The 22,491-nt window shown below is 36.2% G+C and overlaps 1 protein-coding gene across 3 annotated transcripts in view; it reads left to right on the forward strand.

Annotated features, from left to right (window-relative positions):
• Window positions 1-22,491, forward strand: part of HERC2 (HECT and RLD domain containing E3 ubiquitin protein ligase 2) — a 111,567-nt gene that overhangs the window by 67,306 nt on the left and 21,770 nt on the right. For 2 of the 3 annotated variants that reach the window (XM_083805733.1, XM_083805734.1), the window contains exons 54-78: window positions 578-683; window positions 857-948; window positions 1,524-1,699; window positions 2,185-2,296; window positions 3,287-3,368; window positions 3,472-3,615; window positions 4,152-4,242; window positions 5,712-5,889; window positions 6,711-6,792; window positions 6,875-7,046; window positions 8,906-9,050; window positions 9,710-9,935; window positions 10,989-11,160; window positions 11,722-11,908; window positions 12,681-12,821; window positions 13,177-13,368; window positions 14,904-15,057; window positions 16,362-16,469; window positions 17,568-17,699; window positions 18,483-18,641; window positions 18,734-18,852; window positions 19,225-19,350; window positions 20,307-20,462; window positions 20,611-20,726; window positions 20,852-21,050. In XM_083805733.1, coding sequence (XP_083661859.1) covers window positions 578-683; window positions 857-948; window positions 1,524-1,699; window positions 2,185-2,296; window positions 3,287-3,368; window positions 3,472-3,615; window positions 4,152-4,242; window positions 5,712-5,889; window positions 6,711-6,792; window positions 6,875-7,046; window positions 8,906-9,050; window positions 9,710-9,935; window positions 10,989-11,160; window positions 11,722-11,908; window positions 12,681-12,821; window positions 13,177-13,368; window positions 14,904-15,057; window positions 16,362-16,469; window positions 17,568-17,699; window positions 18,483-18,641; window positions 18,734-18,852; window positions 19,225-19,350; window positions 20,307-20,462; window positions 20,611-20,726; window positions 20,852-21,050 — 3,567 coding nt within the window. The remainder of the gene's footprint in view (window positions 1-577; window positions 684-856; window positions 949-1,523; window positions 1,700-2,184; window positions 2,297-3,286; window positions 3,369-3,471; window positions 3,616-4,151; window positions 4,243-5,711; window positions 5,890-6,710; window positions 6,793-6,874; window positions 7,047-8,905; window positions 9,051-9,709; window positions 9,936-10,988; window positions 11,161-11,721; window positions 11,909-12,680; window positions 12,822-13,176; window positions 13,369-14,903; window positions 15,058-16,361; window positions 16,470-17,567; window positions 17,700-18,482; window positions 18,642-18,733; window positions 18,853-19,224; window positions 19,351-20,306; window positions 20,463-20,610; window positions 20,727-20,851; window positions 21,051-22,491) is intronic. The other variant, XM_083805735.1, reaches the window with a different exon arrangement.

The raw sequence follows: 22,491 nt of genomic DNA on the forward strand, positions 1-22,491 counted from the left end.
CATTATAATTATTCCTTGTAAATTATAAGGAACTTTTGTGAGTTTTGAAATACAGGGTAATTATTTTATTCTGTAGTTGGTCATATGATTGCAGTAGCCTTTTCAGTGTAGTAACTAACGTTTTTTATCATATTGATTATATTTTACTTAAGTGAGTTTATTGCAAGAGGAAAAGCATTAATGTTCTTACTAAATAAAACTCTTCTGGCTACTTCTCACTTGTGCTCCTTCTTAGTCTATGGTTTTATTGGCCCACAGTGCTACTTTGTGGCCAGTCTAGGCTTCATTTGCATCTAGGTTTCTTTCAAAGATTTATGGTGTCCCATTTCTTGACCACCAAGGGCATTGTGTTTTCTCAGTCTTCTTGATGGTGTTGCTCTTGAGTGAAATCAATTGCTTGCTGCGACTGTTTCTCTTTCCCTGGGGGTTGGACTGCCCAGATTCCACGCGTTGCAGATGTTGTGTACCATTGGAGAATGTTTTCTCACTCTTTATTGAAAAACACATTTACTCTTCTTAAGTCATACAGTGATTCTGTGAATACCATCTGAAAATTATTTTTTTTTCTTTGCCTTAGCACTGGATTCGTTTGGAGATTTTTCCAGATGTTCTTGTTCACAGACTAAAGATGGTAGTGGACCCTGCAGACAGCAGTTACATGCCCTCTTTAGTTGTAGTTTCAGGTATGTGAATGCACTCTGAGAAACTTGAAAAATACATTTTTGTACATCCAACAGTAGGTATTTATCTGGTTTCAGTCAGTGTAGTCTGTGTGTCTATTCAACACGTGTAGTGCCTGTTTGTGACACAAACTCCTTATTTTAATATGTTTTTATTTCAATGTTTTGTTTTCTAGGGGGGAATTCCTTAAATAACCTTATAGAGCTGAAGACAATCAACATAAATCCTACAGATACCACAGTGCCTCTTCTCAGCGATTGTACTGAAGTAAGTGAACTTTGTGTTCAGAGAATTATTCCTGTATGCAACTGAAAAATGTTTTGTTGCAAGAGATGGATCAAAAGAACTGCTGTTATTATTAAAGCATGGTATTTTACTTTTCCTCTCTGAGAAGCATTTCTGGCAGTTGTAAAGTTAACTATTCTGATAAGTTTTACTGTAACCACAGTGCAACTCTATAATAGCTTCAGCAGTCATATATCTTAGTTTTTTTGTGATGTAAATCAATATACTTATGAACCAAGGTGGCCTCCCAATAAGCTTAAATCTGGGGATCACTTTGGTGGATGATTTTATTTTGCGTGGTAGTTCTGATCATTTTCAGTAACAACAAGAAGGAATGAGTACTGATTTTTTTAGATTGGAAGTGAAACCATTAAACCAACGAGGCCACATGTTTGTCTTAGATTACAAATTATTTAGTGCTGAAAAGCTAAATAATTGAAATTACAAATTCATTTAGTTAATGGTTACAAAAATCAAGCAAAAGTTCTAAGTCTTTCCTAAGTTTTGTAAAGCTATATAGGATGCAAAAGATGGCAATTTATTTTTTTTCTTCTTAGTATCACAGGTATATTGAGATTGCAATCAAGCAGTGCAGGAGCTCTGGAATTGATTGCAAAATACATGGCCTCAGCATACTGGGACGTATACGTGCAGAGGATGAGGATTTGGCTGCAGTCCCTTTCCTTGCTTCTGATAATGAGGAAGAGGATGATGATAAAGCTAACACTGGGAGGTAGGTAACTGTAGGTGGGGAGGGGGGAATTATAAAGAGACTTATTTCCTGGATGGAATATATAGATGCTTACTTGTAAGCAGTGCATCTTAATTAGACTGAATAGCAGAAAAAGAAATCAGTATCTTTGCCAGAATTGTAGGTAGGTCATTCGTTGAATAAATACATTGTTTAAGATTATCACACTGGTAAGGTGGTAGTATTTTGTACAACTCATGCTGCTTCTCAACCTGGAGTTCAAATCCTAGCCGAAAACTTGATGTATTCATACTTCATATTGTAGCATGTATATATTTACCATTGCTCGTGAGAATACACATTCTATTTTTTTTGATTTTTATTTTTCATAGCCACCTCTCAACTGTGATGATACAGTTTGGATACTGAAACTGTTCTGATATGCAAAATCGGTAGATAAAAAAATGCATATGTTATAGCATGGCGGTTGCTTAAACTGACTTTTTTTTTTTCCTAAATATGCCCAGTCTTGTTAGAAAGAAGGCAGCTGGGCTGGAATCGGCAGCTACAATAAGGACCAAAGTTTTTGTTTGGGGACTGAATGACAAAGATCAGTTGGGAGGACTAAAGGGTTCTAAGGTATGTTTGTGATTTTAACACTTTATTGTGAAACAGAAGCAGCAAAAATAAAATGTGCAAGTCTCACACAACTCAAATTTAATTTAAACGTAATTAGAAATTTCAAGTTTATTACCAGTATCTATCACGGGTAGATTTTCCTGGGTTTTTGATGTTAAGAAGTGTAGATGTATGCTAGATGGAAATATTGGAGCAAATATGCATTTTGGTTGTTACTCTGAAATCTAGTTTTTTTTTTAGTAGCCACTTAACTATTTGGTTTAGTTGATAAACTAGTTATCTTAAAATTCTGTAATGCACTCTCTATATTTTGTTCCTTTTGAGCTTATTGCATGTATTAAGTGCAGATAATAGTGAAATTTTCTATGCATTACCTGTAAGCGGAGCTGGTTCACTAATCAGAAAAAGAAGTTGAATTCTAATCTTTTCATTAGTGTAACCTGATTACATTTTAGTGCATTTGAAAGGAAATTCAGGTCTGTATGCAACTGCTTATACATAATTTTTGATACGATGTAATATGGGAGATGCATGGTGAGTATTGAATCAGTCTGAGTTTTTAATCTTAGAAGTATGCTAAGGGCATTAATTTCAGTTCTAAAAAACACGTTAAAGTGTTGTGTACAGGCTGGACCCATGGGCCAAGGCCAGTTGTATGAGGTTCCATGAGGCTATGGGCTCGGTTCTGCACTCAGTTGGATTTTCTCAAGAAAACTATCCTAAAAAAAAGTCCTTGTTTTTATCCCATTTCATTTTCTCTCAGGCTTTGTGTTTATCATGGTTTCAGTATTGTGTGCCTTTTCTTGGTTTCTGTCTTTTGCCTGATGTATATTAACAGATGTGTGAACCGTCTGAATAATACAGAGAATTTTCATGTATCTTAAATGTAGCTGTCAGATTAAGTGGATGATCACTTAAGAACAGCTCTTCTATTAAAAGTATAAAACTTTAAAATGTATTGTAATAATTTCTATTTCCTGTCTTCTCTAGATAAAGGTTCCTTCCTTTTCTGAAACCCTGTCTGCCTTGAATGTTGTACAAGTAGCTGGAGGGTCCAAAAGCCTTTTTGCAGGTAATACAAGTTTAAAATACGTATTGGGTATTTAAGAGCAGAAATAAATTTCCAGTTTCAAAACATTAACAGTATTACAAACTGTTTTTTTTCCCTATTTTAGTGACTGTAGAGGGTAAAGTATATGCCTGTGGAGAAGCTACAAATGGAAGGTTGGGTTTAGGAATATCTAGTGGAACTGTGCCTATTCCTCGCCAGATTACAGCTCTCAGTAACTATGTTGTAAAGAAGGTGGCTGTTCACTCAGGTACTGGCTATTGCTATGCTTACATACATGAACAGAACATATTAAGCCTAAAAATAGAAATTGTTTCTCAGTTTCTTGGGTGCTGTGATGCCCCAGCATATTTCATTTTATTTTTTTATTTTTAATAAGTAGAGAGTGTTAAATTCTGCAAGTTTTATGGTAAAATCTGAATTTTGAACATACCCAAATTCTTGATTGCTGGAAAAGTTTTTGCAGTCTGATCCAGAGAAAGTATTTTCATTTTTTTTGAATACTGCTAAATAGGGTGTTTGATACTGTTTTTTATTTTCCTTGCAGCATTGAAAATAACAAATTAAGTGATTATTTTTTTTTCTTTTTAATGTGCCAAGAAGTCTACATTCACAATTGTTTTGTGTTTTAAATTAAATCATACAAAAGCTGCTTAGAATGTGGCTAACATGTGTTGGGTAGAAAGGCTCATACAAATAAGTTGTAGAAACAAATCAGTATCAAATTTCTGAGATTTTTGCTAGACCTCTGCCTGCTTCAGTGTTTAAATTTGTATTTACTTTCAGGTGGCCGGCATGCTATGGCGTTAACTGTTGATGGAAAGATATTTTCATGGGGTGAAGGAGATGATGGAAAACTTGGTCACTTCAGTCGAATGTAAGGATACCAATTTTATCTGTGTTTCAGTGAGAGAGAGCATTGCTATTGCATGTCATAGCACGACTAACCACCACCTTTGACAATTACAGGGTTCTTAATGTAATAGGAATAAAAAATTGTGCCCAAAAAGACTTTCTCAGCGGAGTATGACAACTTACAGTGCAGAATTTGTATCAGTTTCAGTCATTTAATAAGGAAGCATTCAATTAATTTTAATTTAATACTTGGAAATGATATATTCAGTAGAAAAGTCTTTATTAGTATTTTTGAAAGTTATTGGTGAAAAAGTATACTTCTGGACATGAAGTTTTTGGTTAGTGTTATGAGATAAGGATTACTGATCTAGCCTGATGTGTAAAACTGTAGTGGTTTTACATTCCTGAGCTGTAACAGTCTGCAAGTCTGCAACTATTTTGTAGCCCTATTCTTAGACTTATAATCACAAACTTTTTAGTCAGAAATAAGTTTCTTACTTTTTGGTAGAAGACAGTTCAGTTGTCCACATGACAATGGTAAGGAAAATTTAGATTTGTCAGGATTGTATGCGACATGGAACAAAGTTTTGAAAGAAAAAAGACATAGACATAAGCAATGGAGAAATCCTTGTTTATCATTCTGGTGTATTCTGAAATGTTGCTCAGAATACATCGAAAATGACAGTGCTCAACTCAGATGTTTAATATATGATGACACACAAATATTCTTGGGGGGGGTGTGTATCAGTCAAGTCTATAAAAACAGAAGTCCAGATTAGAGCAGTATTATTTCATTGTTCAACTGCCTCATGTTTTCTGTGATGTATTCACAGAGAGACTTGGAATTCTTACCATGGGCATTTGTTGGGAGCTAACTTTCCAAAAGCCATATGTGTGTTTATAAAACATGAATAGTGGCTCTGATACAGTCAACATTAGAAAACCCTCTTGAGTTGAAACTCTTCCCTAAATTCAAAGTATATTGTTATGATGTGAATAGTAAATGTTTCTAGTATTCTTACAGAAGCCTGACAATAAATTCCAGTTCTGGTTTCTCTCTTATTAACAAGCAAAATTGGGATGAAAATGTCATCTTTTAATCTTATTGTCTGCTCTGTGTCATCAGGGTGGAGAAATAATTACACCTAACAAATCGCTCAACCTTGGGTAATGATAGGATATCAGTTTTCACTTTATCTGCTTTTTAATTGATTCATCCTTTTGGTATTTTAGTTTTGTCATCGAAGTTTTGCAGTGTACATGCTTAAAAAAATTAAAATCAAAACAAAACCATTGGAGTACCTTAAAACAGTATAAATATAAAACGTGTGGTGCTACTACAGGATAAATCTTGGAATCATAAGTTGCATTTTATTTTATCTTCAGGTTACTGTTAGTTTTACTCAAATATTTTTTTAGGTTATAGAGCTTGATGTATTGATTAACTCTCACAAGTGATGCAATGGTGTACTCTTTACTCACTATCTTTAGGAACTGTGATAAGCCCAGATTGATAGAAGCATTGAAAACCAAACGCATCCGCGATATTGCTTGTGGCAGTTCCCACAGTGCTGCCATTACCTCTAGTGGTGAACTGTATACATGGGGTCTTGGAGAATATGGAAGGCTAGGACATGGAGATAATACTACACAGCTGAAACCTAAGATGGTAAAGTAAATGTTTCTCATCTCTGATGAAATGCGAGTGTTTGTTTAGTAAATGATAAAAGTAAAGCAAAGCCAAAACTGTAAAAGCAGTATGAAGACATCATTTTTGAGTGATCTGATTAGGTTTTGGTACACATACCTCTAATAAGATGCAAGGTATTTCAGAAAGGCCAAGAATCACAGAATGATTTGGACTGGAAGGGACCTTAAAGATCATCCAATTCAAACCCCCCTGCTGTGGGCAGAGACTCCTTGCTCAAAGCCCCATCCAACCTGGTCCTGAACACCTTCAGGGATGGAGCATCCACAGCTTCTCTGGGCAACCTGTGCCAGTGCCTCACCACCCTCTGAGTGAAGAATGTCCTCCTAATATCTCATCTAAACTTACCCTCTTTTTGTTTAAAGCCATTATCCCTTGTCCTATCACTCTACTACCTGACAGAGTCCCTCCCCAACTTTCCTGTAGGCCCCCTTTAGGTACTGGAAAGCCACTGTATGGTCTCCCTGAAGCCTTCTCTTCTCCAGGCTGAACAACCTGATCCAGTTTCTCTGGCTATGTCTCGGAAAATGATTCAGAGCAGCTTGTGCTGTTCTGAACATTCGTGTCATGCATCTGCTTTGACACATAGCTGGAAGTTACTGTTGTCACTGAGCAGTGTTGGATATTGACTAAGCAGGGCTTGATTAAAGCTTTCCTAAATGGCATGCTCAGGCTGGACATAAAGAACAAGATTAATTGTAAGAGCTTGAAAATGTTTGTACAAGTTTTAAAATACAATGAATCTCTTTGAAACATCTTTTTTTTTTGTGTGTGTTTTGTAGGTTAAAGTGCTCCTTGGCCACAGAGTAATTCAGGTTGCTTGTGGAAGCAGAGATGCTCAGACCCTCGCTTTGACAGATGAAGGTAGGAATGTCTTGTTCCAGAAGCTTTCTGGCACGTAGGAATACTGTGATCATTGTTTGACCTGCAGTTTGGTGTTTGTTAGGTTTGGTGTTTTCTTGGGGTGATGGTGATTTTGGAAAACTGGGCCGAGGAGGAAGTGAAGGATGCAACATTCCTCAGAACATTGAAAGACTAAACGGCCAAGGCGTTTGTCAGATTGAGTGTGGTGCACAGTTCTCGTTGGCACTGACCAAGTCAGGAGTGGTATGGACGTGGTACGTTAAATATGCTGGAAAATATTAACAAAGTAATTGCTAAGTATGTGTTGTATTTACTGCTCTTTGTACATCTTAACCCCATCTCTGCCTTATCCGTGTGCTGACTTCGTCTTTTAGATTGGAATCTCTTTGTGACAAGCTCTGATCTGTTCAGTTACTGTCTTGTAGCATGCTGAGTTGTCTGTTGTACTTTGTTAGGATGCCTGGGTCTCACTGAATTAGTGGAGGAAGCGGAAGATCATTCCCTCTTAGGAACAATGAAGCATGCAAAGAAATGTTAATTTTAGACTTTGGAGCAGACTGGGAAAAAGAGAATATGAGAATTGTAGCACGGAGTATGTAGCCTACAGTTAAAATAGAATAAGGATATAATAAAGTAAGGAAATAGGAGTAACTTAGTACTGAGAGATGGAAAGGACTGTGTTGGAAGCACATGGGACATTGCAAAGTTCATTGCTGCTCAGAAAGCCACTGAGTTGTCAGTAACGATCCTTTTTATTTTTCTTCTCTTTATCTGTTGACTTCTGCTTTGTTATGAACACAAACCTGGCTTTTTAAGTTTATAAACCTTTTGTAAAATTTTTGAGTTTCCTGAGTGGCAGATCAACCTCAGAGCCCTACCCATCTCAAGGTCTTATCCCATCCTTGTGTAATAAGGCCATGACCTGTTTGATGTATATCAAAGCCAAGAAGATGTAAAATGATCGTTTTTGTTTTATATATCAGCGACTGATGAATAATACATAGAGAAATCCACAAAACTTCTATTTTTATAAGTTGCTTCTCTTCTTAAAAGGGAGAAATGCTTTTAGGAGAGTTGTCATTTCTGAGTGGCTACTGGAAGCTGTATTTATCTCTCTCACTTTTCCCCATATTTTAAGTTACTGTGGTGACAAAAGGAGTAAGAGGAAAGGGAATTTGGAAGTCTCTAAGAATGCTTTGCAGAATTCTTGTTCATTCTCTCCTTCCCCCTCTTTGTCTTAACACTGTTACTTGTAGTCATAAAACCTACAGCTATTTATGACATTTCATGACAGGATTACAATGAGATTTTTTGTTTTTCTGCTGTGCACGTCTGTACTTTAGGATGACTGAATTCCTTCTCACTTTCCTGATCTTCATGAGTTTGTATCGATTTGAGGGCAAAATCGTAACTTCTGTGTTGTGTCTTTAGGTAGGCAATAATACACTGGAGGTGAATGTGATGTACAGTAACATCTTTTGTTGAGAAATTGGTATTGGTAGTACTGAGCTGCAGAACTGAGTGAATGGTTACTAAAAACACAGTGGAAGAAGTCTGTCTTCTTCGTCTTCACTGACATTATTAGAGAGATACTAAGGTGTCTGTTACTTTTTGTCTATGGTATATTTTTAGTGAAATTTTAACTTCCGTATGACAATTTTACAAGACTAGATAGACTATGGAGGCTTGAGAACCTATACTGAGGCTTGCAGTAGTGTGAAAAATCTCAGTTCTGCGAACATGATAGTTTTTGTATTTTTTTTTTTTTTTCAAGTAAGTCAGCTTGGTAAATGGTCTGTTATTTTTAGGTGCATCTTCAATAGTATAAGCTCGTCCAAACAGACTTAACAAATGAATTTTGTAAGTATACAACTGCAGCTGCAATATATAGAAAAAGTAGTCATAAATGATGCCTGTTCCATACTGAGGTGAAAAGAAATGGGGTCTTAGTATTAGAGTTATATTTTGTACCCTTTGTATATGTGTACATATACATATGATGAGCATGTATCATTTACCCAATGATAACTGAGGATTATTGATTTTGGAAACTGCATTGACAAGGGAATGTGCGAACAGTGTAATTGTCCTTTTATTTTTCTATCTGTTTTAGGGGTAAGGGAGATTACTTCAGGCTAGGCCACGGTACTGATGTGCATGTCAGAAAGCCGCAAGTAGTGGAAGGATTGAGGGGTAAAAAGATCGTGCACGTGGCAGTAGGTGCGCTCCATTGTCTAGCCGTTACTGACACTGGACAGGTATGCTTCCCTTTATCCTTGATCCAGAAAGAAATAAATTGTTGAAGAACACTGTAATAGCATCAGTGCTGATTAAATAGAAGAAAATTTTCTCACTATATTTATTTGCTTTTTAAAGTCCTGAATAAATATAAGCATTTATTATAACTTAAAATACATTACCCTCCGTATCACTGTTGGACTTCAAGTGTTGCTTTAGTAGTTTTTGCTGTATTCTCTTAGTTTGTGGATTATCTACACGATCTCTTTCTTGCTTCTCACTCTTAAAATGAAGCAGTAGTCATAGTATTTGGATAGCTGCTTCTGCTGTGATCCAGCATTGTCATTATCATAGTATTGATTGAGATCGCCAGTGTAATTAATATGCAACTGATTCTTTTAATTTTTCACTGTGAACATTGAATAATTTATGTATCAACTGATGATTTATGAATCTGCAGTAATTTTTGAATCACCTGGTAAAGGACTGCTTTGATTTTTTAAATGTATGGTAGTTCCTGCATTATTTTAAAAAAAAAATTAGTCATGGCAATAAGTTCTATAAATTATCTTGGGTTAATAATACAAATCACTAAAATTTATCTGCAGAAATTTTAAAGAAAACAATTAAATGAGGCAATCAGTGAGACAAAGTAATAAATAAAAATCTTTATTGGCAGGTTTACGCTTGGGGTGACAATGACCATGGGCAGCAAGGCAATGGAACGACTACAGTCAATAGAAAGCCCACTCTTGTACAGGGCTTGGAAGGCCAGAAAATCACCCGGGTTGCTTGTGGATCTTCCCACAGTGTAGCTTGGACAACAGTGGATGTAGCTACACCATCTGTTCATGAACCGGTACTTTTCCAGACAGCGAGGGACCCTTTAGGTGCTTCTTATCTTGGTTCGTATTCATTGCCTTATGTTTTCTTTATGCCACTGCAGAGTTGGTTGTGTGTTTGTGGTTTAACAGTTGATAGAAGAGTGCAAAAAGAAAAGTGTCTTTAAAAAAAAAAAACAAAAGACAAAAAGAGGAGAAAAATGAACAAAAAACATTCCTGCCCTAAAAAACAAACCCTCTTCTTGAAAATGGAAGTTATAAAGGGCTTGTTCAGAAGTAACATTAGTTCGAATGTTTGTTGTTCTTCAGGCAATTAAAATGCAGCAAACTTTATCAAATGACCCAAAGTCTTTGTCTTTATTCTGGGATAGAGCTTTATGAAGGTAATAGTAGATGGATGCTACTGTAATATTGGTCTTCTTACATTATCTTTTGCTTAAATTCTGTGCTACTGTTAATTTTTTTTTGTTCCTAAAGTAAGTGACTAAGAATTAGGGAGGCAAGAAAGCGATGTTTCTGTGTTGAATATAAAAGGACCAGTATTTTGCTAATTAATTTCTTTCAAAACAAGGATATTTAAAACAAGATCAAAAACTACATAATAGAATATTTGTTTAGAATTGCAAGGGTACCTAATAAATATTAATGTTGGGGAAATTTCTGTTTAAGAAAAACTTGTTTTAGATTCCAATAGAGAAAATATTTATCTGTATTACCCTATTGTTTGTGACTAAGTAACAAGTTGGAACACTTCATTTTATGAAAAGCAGTTGCTGAAAAGCCTCAGTATTGACTTTAATATTGCAGCTGTAGGAACCACAGTTTAAAAATTTCCTGTAGACTTAGATTTACAGTCACCTTTACTGTGTGATGGAGCCCTGGCACAGTCTGCCCAGAGAGGCTGTGGGGTCTCTTTGGAGGCCTTCCAAAGCCGCCTGGAGATGGGCCTGGGCAGCCTGCGCTGGGTGGCCCTGCTGGGGCAGGGCTTGGGCCTGGTGGCCTCCAGAGGGCCCTGACAGCCTCAGCCACACTGTAATATGTGATCTTTAATGATTTACCAAGAAATTAAATAAAATATAAAACATGCTTGCTTTCTCTTTTTTCTCCTTAATTCAGGTGTTCCTTCAGATGCAGATTCTACTGCTGCCAGTAACAAAATCAGTGGTGCAAACAGTTCGAAGCCGAATCGCCCTTCCCTTGCTAAGATTCTCCTGTCGCTTGATGGGAATGTTGCCAAACAGCAGGCGCTATCTCATATTCTGATGGCGTTACAAATTATGTATGCCAGGTAGGCATTCAGGTGTTCTTGTGTCTTAAGCAGTGAATGATATAGCTTGCTTTCTTTTAGTGCCTGTTGAGTCAAATACAAATGGTTTTACCAATTCGGATGGGGCCAAGCTTCATTGAAATTATCTTTTGATGTTCCTGTTAGCTTTATGATGTTATGGTTTCTTCAGAATGAGAAACTTCCAGTACCTGGGGAAAAACAATTGTTTATTCAAGAATGCTCAAGTAAACCATGTAAAAGGAGCATAACTAAACTGTGATAGATGAAGTGGAAGAAGCAGTGGGGGACAGGGTGAAAAGAATAATAAAACTTTACTGTGCCCTCCTTGTTGGTAGAGAAGAGAGTATTTGTGCTAAAATTTATGAAGAGGAACTTAGTAAAATAGTGTGGTCTTAAGAAACAGCATTTAACCATCTGACTCGAAGGATGGAGGTAAACTACTCTGTAAATTCCAGAGCCTGGAAACCTTTGGTTATTTTATTAAGACAGGCTAATATTTTTTTTCTAGTTCAACAAGGGAGTATAATTAGGTTTATGTTCATCTGTCTTAAATGATTTCAGGGATGCAGTTGTTGGAGCATTGATGCCTGCAAGTATGATTGCACCAGTAGAATGTCCCTCTTCATCGCCAGCCCCCCCATCAGATGCCACGTCTACAGGGAGCCCTGCAAATGGAGATGAATGCATGCTTGTAGGAGATATAGAAGAGAGGCTGAGCCCAAATCCATGGCAGGACAGGAGAGGGGAGGTAGTATCAACTGAATTTTCAAACATCATTTAACAGTAAAGCTGAAAAATGCTGCTCAGTATTTAGTTTGATAGTAGCAGAGATTAAACAATTCTTTTGTACTATGATCTCTGGAGTGAGTATACTGTGTGTGTCAGATTTGGAAAAACTAAGATTTTAGACTGAAATCAATTGAGAACTTTGAGAATGTAGTATGTCATTAAAAGGCAATTATGATTTTTTTGTAGTATTTTAAAGTTGATTTTAAAATATTAATTATTTGACCAGATATCAACGTAACTTTACAGGATTGATCATTAAAAAAAAAGTCTGGATTAGGGGAATCTTCGAGAATTACTTAATGGAACATAACTCGTAAATTTATATTAATGAATGTAGACAGGAGAGCTTGAATGAAATTTTACCCTCTTGATGCCCAACTGCTTATAGAAGCAGAAAAAAGGAAAGGCTTGCTACTGAAGATCTTTCTTTCCCAGGCTTTTAACATGCAGTGCTTGGGGTTGTCTTCTGCACTGCAGACTCTTCTGCAGGCACTCATGCTTTATTGTGTTTTTGTAGCAGCTGGCATTTGCAGGGGTCAGGGCTGGTTTGCCATGACAAGAATATAAAATAGAAGCCAGAAAAACAGGGAGTGAATCTGTTGTATTTGAATTTGTCTGTTTTTGAATTGCTGCTGACTTTGAACGTAAACCCTTCAAACAAATAATTAGACTCCTAAAGGATTTACAGTATCTTATTGCAGCCTTTGTTACTTACTATTCATTTTGGCTAGGTTGTTTCTTCAGAAGATGCTGTGACGCCATCTGCTGTAACTCCCTCAGCTGCTGCTGCCTCTTCCCGTCCTTTCATTCCAGTCACAGATGATCCTGGAGCTGCCAGTATTATTGCAGAAACCATGACAAAAACCAAAGAAGTAATGTTGTCAATGCCTTTCTTAATAATTAAGTCCTTTCAGTGTTTTTATTGAGCACTTGTGCTGTTTTAGTACTTTTAGTTATTCTATATATGACTGCATTTTTGAAGTATATTAAAAGACTGTAATTATTATTACTTCCTTTTCCAAAGCTGAACAAGGTTAGTTTTAGGAAAGCATTTCTGCATGAGAAACAGGTTTAACAGTAGACTAATTCTGGGCCCATGTAAACCCAGAATTACAAATTGTCTTAAAGTACCTTCAGACTTCTTCAGACAAATTACCGCATTTAGATTCGGTGAGATGCCTCTTTCATCTTTGCACTGTCGATCTTCCTGCAATCTTTGTTTTGTAGGACGTAGAAAGCCAAAGTAAAGTATCTGGCCCGGAACCTCAGTACTTGGATGAATTTACTAGTCTCTTAGTACCAGATGACACGCGAGTCATGGTTGACCTGCTAAAGCTTGCTGTGTCCAACCGAGCAGGTGAAAAGGGAAGAGATGTTCTCTCAGCTGTTCTGTCTGGCATGGGCACAGCTTACCCACAGGTCAGGTTTTGTTTATCTTGCATTTTAACTGTCCTTTTTATTCTTCGCTTACTAGAAATTTTTCTTGTATTGTATGTAGTCTTGTATTGTAAATGTAGTTTGATTTACTGAGAAGCTTATTAAGCATGAAAATTAGAGTTGAACTTCAGGTATGTGAGCCTCAATGATTTTAATGGAAATACTATATGAACATATATATTTGCAATAAATGTCAGTATATTTCCTTGGTTCGTCATGCTGGCAAACCATGAAGCTGAATTAACCAAACCCTATTTGATGAATCTCCAGAATGTTAGTTTAAAAAGTTTTATGTTGGTTTTGTTTTACACTTAACTTTATTTCTCAAATTTGTGCAGTCATTATTGCTAGCTAGAACGTCAGTGTTAAGAATATATAGTTCTTGATTTTTAAGGTTTATATTTGATGCACTGAAGCTTATAACTATTTACAAAGTATCCATGGGTGTGGGTTTCCTTGGGACAGCTAAGAGACAATTAATAGATGTTCTAACCCTGGATGCTAACAGCTATACAGAAGATTAGGACAAATCATAAATGTTTTATATAATGTCTGCTAATAGGAATGAACTTAAAGTTGTTTAACATTTTTCAGCTTTACCCTTGAAATATTTTTCTAATGAGTATGATGAGTTTGTTTTAAGATCTTTATATGATGTAGTTCATTTATGGCTTTGCACTGCTTTAAAGACTGCTTTGAAATGTTGGAAATGATGCAAAGCTGGTGCTTGTGTTCCTTTTTCAAACTTGGCTTCGCTACCCAAAAAGGTAAATAATGATTCTGATAAGGATCATATATTGAATTCAGAGTTTTTTAAAATAAATGGTATAAATGACAAGACAGCTACACTTAAAAAAATAAAATAAAATAGGGTATATCTGTCCTAGTAAACCAGGATTGTGTGAGACCCTAACTAATGTGATTGGTGTGGGAGTAATAAAGTGGCATTTCTGGAGCTGTTAATTTTTTTCAAGTTTTTAAATTCCTTATTATGATCAGCTATATGTATACCTCTGTTCTGGGTTTGAGATAGTTATTCCCCTCCCACCCCAATGAAATGCACAGTATATATGCACTAACATATCACCATTTTTCCTTCTAGCATTAATAGTGAGTGACTAAACAACTTTTTTCTTTCCTCCAGAGTCAGAATTTTTATTTGAAACTGCTCTTTAAAAATAAGTCCTGTTCTCTCTAAATTATATATTTTAATGTTACATTTTGGTTAAAAGATTACATCTTTCACTAATCTCTTGGCCTATGATTTAGTTATGCTTTAGTTTATTTTTTCTGTGAGGGAAAAATATTATTTGTTCTGGCATTTACTTAGAATTATGGTGTTTGGCTTCTAGTTTTAAAAGTTTTCAAGCTTTAGCGAGGAAAATTTGTTTTTTGTTTTTTTTTTGTTTGTTTTTTTTTAAATTCAGGAAGAAGGGTAGTTGGCTTTAGATTTCTTGGGCTAACCATACATACTTTTTGTAAGCTTGATTTTAGGTTTGTCTTTTTTTTTTTATTAGGTTGCTGATATGTTGTTGGAGCTATGTGTTACTGAGTTAGAAGATGTGGCAACTGATTCACAAAGTGGTCGCCTTTCATCACAACCAGTTGTGGTAGAAAGCAGCCATCCGTATACTGATGATACATCTTCTAGTGGCACAGTTAAAATACCAGGTATAGAATTCCTAGAGTTATGTTTCTAAAATTTGGTTACTTGCAAGCCTACATGCATAAATTTTTCCTCCGTTTACAAAAATGTGTGTAGAACTTTTCATAGAAACACAGAATCATAGAACAGCTTGGGTTGGAAGGGGACCTTAAAGACCATCTAGTTCCAACTCCTCTGCCATGGACAGAGATGCCATCCACTAGATCAGGTTGCCCAGGGCCTCATCCAACCTGGCCTCAAACACCTCCAGAGATGGGGCATCCACAGCCTCTCTAGGCAACTTGTTCAGTGCCTCACCACCCTCTGAGTGAAGAATTTCTTCCTAACCTCTAATCTGAAGTTAGGAAGTTTAGTTTAAAACCATTACCCCTTGTCCTATCATTGTCTGCCTGAGCAAAAAGTTGTTCTCCATCTTTTTATAAGCCCCCTTTAAGTATTGAAAAGCTGCAATGAGATCACCCTGGAGCCTTCTCTTCTGTAAAATGAGCATCCCCAGCCCTCTCAGCCTTTCTTACTAGGAGAGGTGCTCCAGCCCTCTGATCAACTTCATAGCTCTCCTCTAGACCCATTCTACCAGATCAACATTACAATACAAACAACAATACATACAAAGATACAAAAGTATTACTTTTAAAGTAATACTATGTATCCTGTTGCTATAATAAAATATTTCTTAAAACACTCGTATACAGCATGAACATCTCAGTCCTGTGAAATATACGTTTACTCAAGTTTGGGTTCTCTGTCTGTGACTGAGTTCTGTATACCATTTCTCTGCAGCTATATATTACTGCTATTTTCTGTTCAGTTACAAAGCTGAGAATGACCTGAGTTGTTTTCAAGGTCAGTAACTGAACCTGTCTTTCAGAAGAACTGAACTGTCTTTCAGCCTTGATCACTAGGAAATGCTTTTTTCCTTTCTATGCCTATGCTGTATTTTCATTTAGTGCTTCCTTCAGTATGTTATCTGGTACTTAATTCTCTATTGCCTGTATCTTTTGATATTTGTCTTAACTGTAAATACTTTTTTTTTTTTTTTTTGCTACGGAAACTTCAGTTGGGAATGTTCTGAATATAGTCTTCTCTCCTAGCTCAATTCACGAGCTCTCTACGATGTAAGTCTTTCAAAGAGAAGATGTTAGACAAACAATGTTATTAAACCAAAGCAAGTCCACGTTCTCATTTTTATTAATGAGCACTGTGGCTTCCAAACATTTGCATTTGATTTCATGTGGATTTCTAAAATACTGCATTTGTTTGTGGTATTGATTGCTCTGTAGAAGTGTGTAAATTCTTTGTTGCTGTTTAGGTGCTGAGGGACTGAGAGTAGAATTTGATCGCCAGTGTTCTACAGAGCGGCGTCATGATCCACTCACCATCATGGATGGTGTCAACAGAATTGTTTCCGTCCGATCAGGTGCTTTTCCAAAGTGTCTTGTGTGATTTGCTGTTAAACGCTGAATTAAATGTACCGCTGTGACTTACTCCTTGTCAGGGATATACCAATAACAAAGAGGAAAAACTATGTAAATTGATATTCTATTTTAAACTAAAAAAAACCCAACCACTGTATGATCTACATACAGACATGAAAGATTGCTTTTCCGAAGAGCAGTTAGAGTGTAAAAAATTAATTACTAGCACCCATGGCACCATACGTGAATTTCTGTATAATCAAAGCATATTTTAACAAATTGGAAAAACAATTGTGAAATGATACTCCTTAGCTAGGTTTTGTCTCTTTCAAGTAATAATTATAGAAATTTGAGCTTTTTTACAGTCAAGACAAATGCTCTTCTGCTGTTGAATGCCCAAAATACAATCTAGGCTCTCTCTTTCTGTTTTCTGCTCTGATCTATGTAACTAACACTACATAAAATCTTCACATCTTTTATCATATTATCTGTAATTTCATTTTAAAGTGCTGTTGATTTTTCAGGAGACGATGGAGGAATATTTTTAATCTCATCAGATTTTACATTGAACCTACCCATATATTACATCAAGTGCAAGGGTCTAAGTAGTTACTGCCTATGCTTAACAATTCTGAACACTCATGATGTGGGCTTTTACTGCTCACCAGTTTTTCTCTCAACCTGCTTCAGTTGCACATGTTCATGTGTTTCATTATTGAGCTGGTTTTGGTTGGAAAGAGACCTAAAGCTTATGAAAATCTGTTGCAACGTACTAAAAATTAGCATGAAAGAAACTTGAAAATTCTTGCAATTTGAAAACAGAAGAATGGATTCTAGTAAGGCTTCATAATTGTTTTTTTTGAAAGAGGTATTAAAAGCACTGAGGACATATGTTAGAAGTGCTAATTGAATTAAGACTTAAGTTTTGTTAACGTAGCATCTTTATAGTTATGTTCATGTGCTCCACATACCTTTTTCTTTTGGAGTGTATTTATGTGATGTTTACAAGACATAATCATAGAGGGAAGTTACTCTTGGTGAGTGGCTTGCATTGGCTCAGTCAGTATGCGTGAATATGTTCATGTTACCTGCTGTAACAGGTCGAGAGTGGTCAGATTGGTCTAGTGAGTTGCGAATTCCAGGGGATGAACTGAAATGGAAGTTCATCAGTGATGGCTCCGTAAACGGATGGGGATGGCGATTCACTGTTTACCCTATCATGCCAGCTGCAGGTAAGATCATCACGTTTACGTAAGGATGAGAGAGTATATTTACTAGTTTAGTTTCTACAATTAAATTTATTCCACAGTCTAAATATTTACATGCTGAAGTTTTAATTATTTATATTCATAGTATGAAAAATTTTTCATACCTGGAAAAAGTTTTCAACAAAGTCCTGAGAGGTGTACGTGTACATAAAGAAGAGAGAGAAGTATTTTTGTAATTGCTGTAGTTTGCCCCTCCATCAGTGAAGAGAGGTTACTTCTGAGGCATAATTCATGTGAATTTTTTTCTAATGAGCCTTTGGGATTAGGTGAACTGTGTTGTGCTTGGTGATAGGATGCAAGGGAACGGCTTAAATCTGAGTTGGGGGAAGTTCAGATTGGATATTAGGAAAAAGTTCTTCACTGAGAGGAGGGTGGTCAAGCACTGGAATAAGCTCCTCATGGTCATAACCCCAAACCAGTTGTTGTTGAAGAAGCATTTGGCTAATGCTCTTAGATATATGGTTTAAATCCCAAGAGCTGCCTTGTGTGGCGTCACAAGTTGAACTTGATCCTTGTGGGTCTCTTCCAACTCAAGACGTTTTATGATTCTATGTCATGAAAGTGCCTCTTCTTTCCTGCCCCTTCAAAGGGAGGTGGAATAGACCAACTCAGATGTAGACCAGCACTGTAGACTGCTGCGTTTGGTCAGCTAAATCCTGCCCTTGTTCTGTTCTTATGTCAGTCCAAGGGCAAATCTTCCCCACCTTCTATTTTCTTACTTTATGTTTTACTTTTCGTTTCTTGCAGGCCCCAAAGACCTTCTCTCAGATCGTTGCATTCTTTCATGTCCCTCAATGGATTTGGTTACATGTTTGTTGGATTTTCGCTTAAATTTTGCTTCCAACAGGAGTATAGTTCCTCGCTTGGCAGCTTCTCTTGCAGCTTGTGCTCAGCTGAGTGCCTTAGGTAGGTGTAAGTCTTAAATTTAAGTCTGCTTGTTTGAAGTTAAAATGATTGTGTAAAGTAATTCTGGGTTTTGTGTGCTTATATTTCCTTAGCTGCTGGCCACAGAATGTGGGCTTTGCAGAGACTACGGAAACTGCTCACAACGGAATTTGGCCAGTCTATTAACATCAACCGGATTCTTGGGGATAACGATGGGGAAACACGAGCTTTGGTAAGCAGGCAGCGATGCTCTTCTCTAACATTTTTCACATTAAGATATATGCAAAGCATTAAAAATGCTGGTCCTGCTGTTAAAGGCTTTTATTGTTAACCACAAAATAGGAAATGTGCACATGAATAGCCTACTTTCACAAGTCTGTAAGTACCTGTAAAGGGACTCCATTTTAGGAAAGAAAAAAAAAAACTAATACCAGTTTTGTATCTATGTGATTTTGGAATTGTCAAAAATGATATAAATACTTATGTATTTGGAAACGATTCTTCACATAACTAACTAGTTTGGTAAGTTACTAATTTTTTGTCATGGTTATCTAAATTTCTTGTAATTCATAGACAAATTTTCTTGTTCTGCTGTTTCTCTTAGAGTTTCACAGGGAGTGCTTTAGCTGCGTTGGTTAAAGGTCTTCCAGAAGCTTTGCAGCGACAGTTTGACTATGAAGACCCTATTGTGAGAGGTGGCAAACAACTGCTCCACAGTCCTTTCTTTAAGGTAATGGGATACAATCAGTAAAGAATTCATTACACATGTTTTTCTGGATTTTTTTTTGTGATACTAAGTGAGCACCTAGTAGCAATAGAGAAAATTCTTATAAAGGTTGCTCTTAATGAATTTTGAAAAATGGGTCTGAACTCATAGAGATGAAGTTGCATAAAAAAAATATCAGAATGCTACTTCTAAAAGGAGAATCAAATATACAAATACAAGATCAGGAAAAACATTTGAAGGTGTAGTAGGCTACAGCTGAAACTGTTTTTGACAACTGATTTCTGAGTTTTCCTAACAGGAGTATTGTATATTTTTATTTATCTGTTTAAATACGCTGAAGGTGGTGTTGACCTCTGGTTGGAACAAATAAAAATGCCTTAAAAGGAATGGTCTTCAGTTTTGGGCCTCATACTTCAAAGTGCAAAGAAATGAGCTGAGGAGGTCTAGAGAAGAGCAACAAGAATAATAAGGCTAAAAAAGCTTCCCCTGTAGTAAGAGTTAAAATAAGAGGATTTATCTATCTTGAAGAAATTCTTTAAGTAAAAGGTTTTACAGAGAAGTAATCTATTGTTCACCATCTTCAGCAGTAAACTAAGTGGATTTCATTAGAGGAAAGATACTTAGTTTAGAAATGGAAGGTAAGAAGTTCAGCATGTGACATTTGATGTTGAAAAGATAATTAATCTAGGAGGTGTTTTTCACAGGGGTGCTGTGAAAATTGTTGGATTGGAGGAGGAAATTAGATATCTAACTGTGTGAGATCGTCTGGGTGCACTTGATACTGTCCAGTCAATGAGAGTAACAGACATGGATAGCTCTTGATGTCCCCTGTACTTTACCTTTTTTGAGACTGTGTTCATGCCCTACTGGTCTATGAGCTGTTCTACTACATCAAATGTGTATTACTTTTTATTACACATTTTTGATGCATCCATTATGTCCGTTTTGTTTGTCTGCAGGTGCTTGTGGCTCTCGCTTGTGATCTAGAATTGGATACTCTCCCTTGCTGTGCAGAGACACACAAATGGGCTTGGTTCAGAAGATACTGTATGGCATCCAGGGTTGCTGTGGCTCTTGATAAAAGGACTCCATTACCTCGCCTTTTCCTCGATGAGGTATTGCAGGAATATTTTAAATAGCTTATGGAACATGTGAAAATGTTTCATTTAGAGGAATATGCTGAGATTTGAAGTGTTTTATGTCAACTATGATAGGAGTAGCTGATAATTGGAATAACGTTGTTTAATCCAAAATATTTTACAGGTGGCAAAGAAAATCCGAGAATTAATGGCAGATAATGAAAATATGGATGTTCTTCATGAGTGCCATGATGTCTTTAAGAGAGAACAGGATGAACAGCTTGTCCAGTGGATGAATAGGTTATTTCTTTCAGCTGTCACTTGTTTTGTCTTGTGATGCTTCACTCTTACGCAACAAACAACTTTTTTGTGACTTTCTAGAAGCTCTTTTATAACTTTTTTTTTTAATTTCAAATTTTATGTAGACGACCTGACGATTGGACACTTTCAGCTGGAGGCAGTGGAACTATTTATGGTTGGGGTCATAATCACAGAGGACAACTTGGTGGGATTGAAGGGGCAAAAGTCAAAGTCCCGACTCCATGTGAAGCTCTTGCTACTCTTAGACCAGTGCAATTAATTGGTGGTGAACAGACCCTGTTTGCAGTGACTGCTGATGGAAAAGTAAGCATACAATAAATAAATATTTGTTAAACTCCCTTTAAAAATTTCATCCTATTATTCAGAATGAGTTTGGCTAAATCAGTAGTAATATGTGTATCCCCATTTAATTAATTAAATATATTTTAAAATGAAACTAAACTGTACCAATTCTGCCTGTACAACACAGGACTTCAATGTGCTATAGCATTAAATGCTTGAAACAAGACATGAATATTTTAGTTTTCAATTCAGAACTGTGAGCAGATTTTTGGAAAACAAAGAAGAATAGAAACAATAGGCTCACAGAGTCCCATAAAACGGTACAGACAGTAAAATTTGATGGTGATGGTCTCCCTGACAAGGGAGAGCTATAATTGGAATCTGAGATTGTTCAGGGCTAGCTAAATGCATTTAAGTTAGATATTGCAGGATTTAATTTTTAGATGCTTAAACCCTCAGTGGAAAGGTGTGCCATGCAAAGATTTAGGGTTAGGTATAAGAGAAAAAAATAAGTTTGTGAATTTGAAAACATCTTAATTTTGATACAGATGACAGCTTTGTGTGGAGGATGTGATTGAGATTTTTAGCTAGACTTTTTGTAACAGTTTCACTATAATGTATCACTAGATTAATGTTTCTGTCCTAAGCAGTCAGTATCATCCTTGTTAATGATTCACAAAAGGATAAGGAATGGATTAATTGCTTGATATCATTGTGTTGAGACAAAAACCTTTTGGATAGACAAGAAGGGTAAAAAGCGGTACTGTGTTTAAAAACTGTATGTATGGGATGGAATTGGAAGAAGCAACTGTGTTTATATGTGCTTATTGCAAGGAAGAAAGAAAACTACAGTAGTAATGCTTGAAAGAAACCTGTGGGTGATACATGATTTTGTCATGCTATCACACAAAGTTATGGTTTCTCGATACTTTTACAAAATCAACATTAGGATTTAAAATAAAATTCATTAGATCAGTGGCAGCTCATATTGACTTGAATATAGCCTTATTTTCATTCCTGGCATCAGAGGTACTAAATTTCATGTGTTCTACATTTAGGTACAGGTAATTGAATGTTCCTGGGGGAAGGAAAATTAAATGCGTAGCAGACTAGAGACTGTGGCTTATGGCATAGGATTTAGAAACTTTGAAAATGTAAAGCCTTCTTTAAAAAGTTCTTATTTTAAGGGGAATATGTGCAAACCATTTTATCTTTTTTATTATGAAACTTGTATTTCTCATAAAGCTTGAAAACCTAGAGCAGAATTTTCTTTGCATAATTATATAATCATATTTCACTCTTCAATTTTTTGGCAACACAGTTTGAAACTGGTGACAACAAATTGCTGTGCTTAGTATTTCCTTGATTGAGGTTAGATTGTATTGCAGTAAAAAGAAGTGTGGAAAATTGTTTTTTCAGAATGTGTTTACATGTACCTGACAGGGAATGTTGGAGCAGGCTA

The sequence above is a fragment of the Anser anser genome (assembly GCF_964211835.1).
Source record: "Anser anser genome assembly, chromosome: 1".
In the NCBI taxonomy this organism is placed as follows: Eukaryota; Metazoa; Chordata; class Aves; order Anseriformes; family Anatidae; genus Anser; species Anser anser.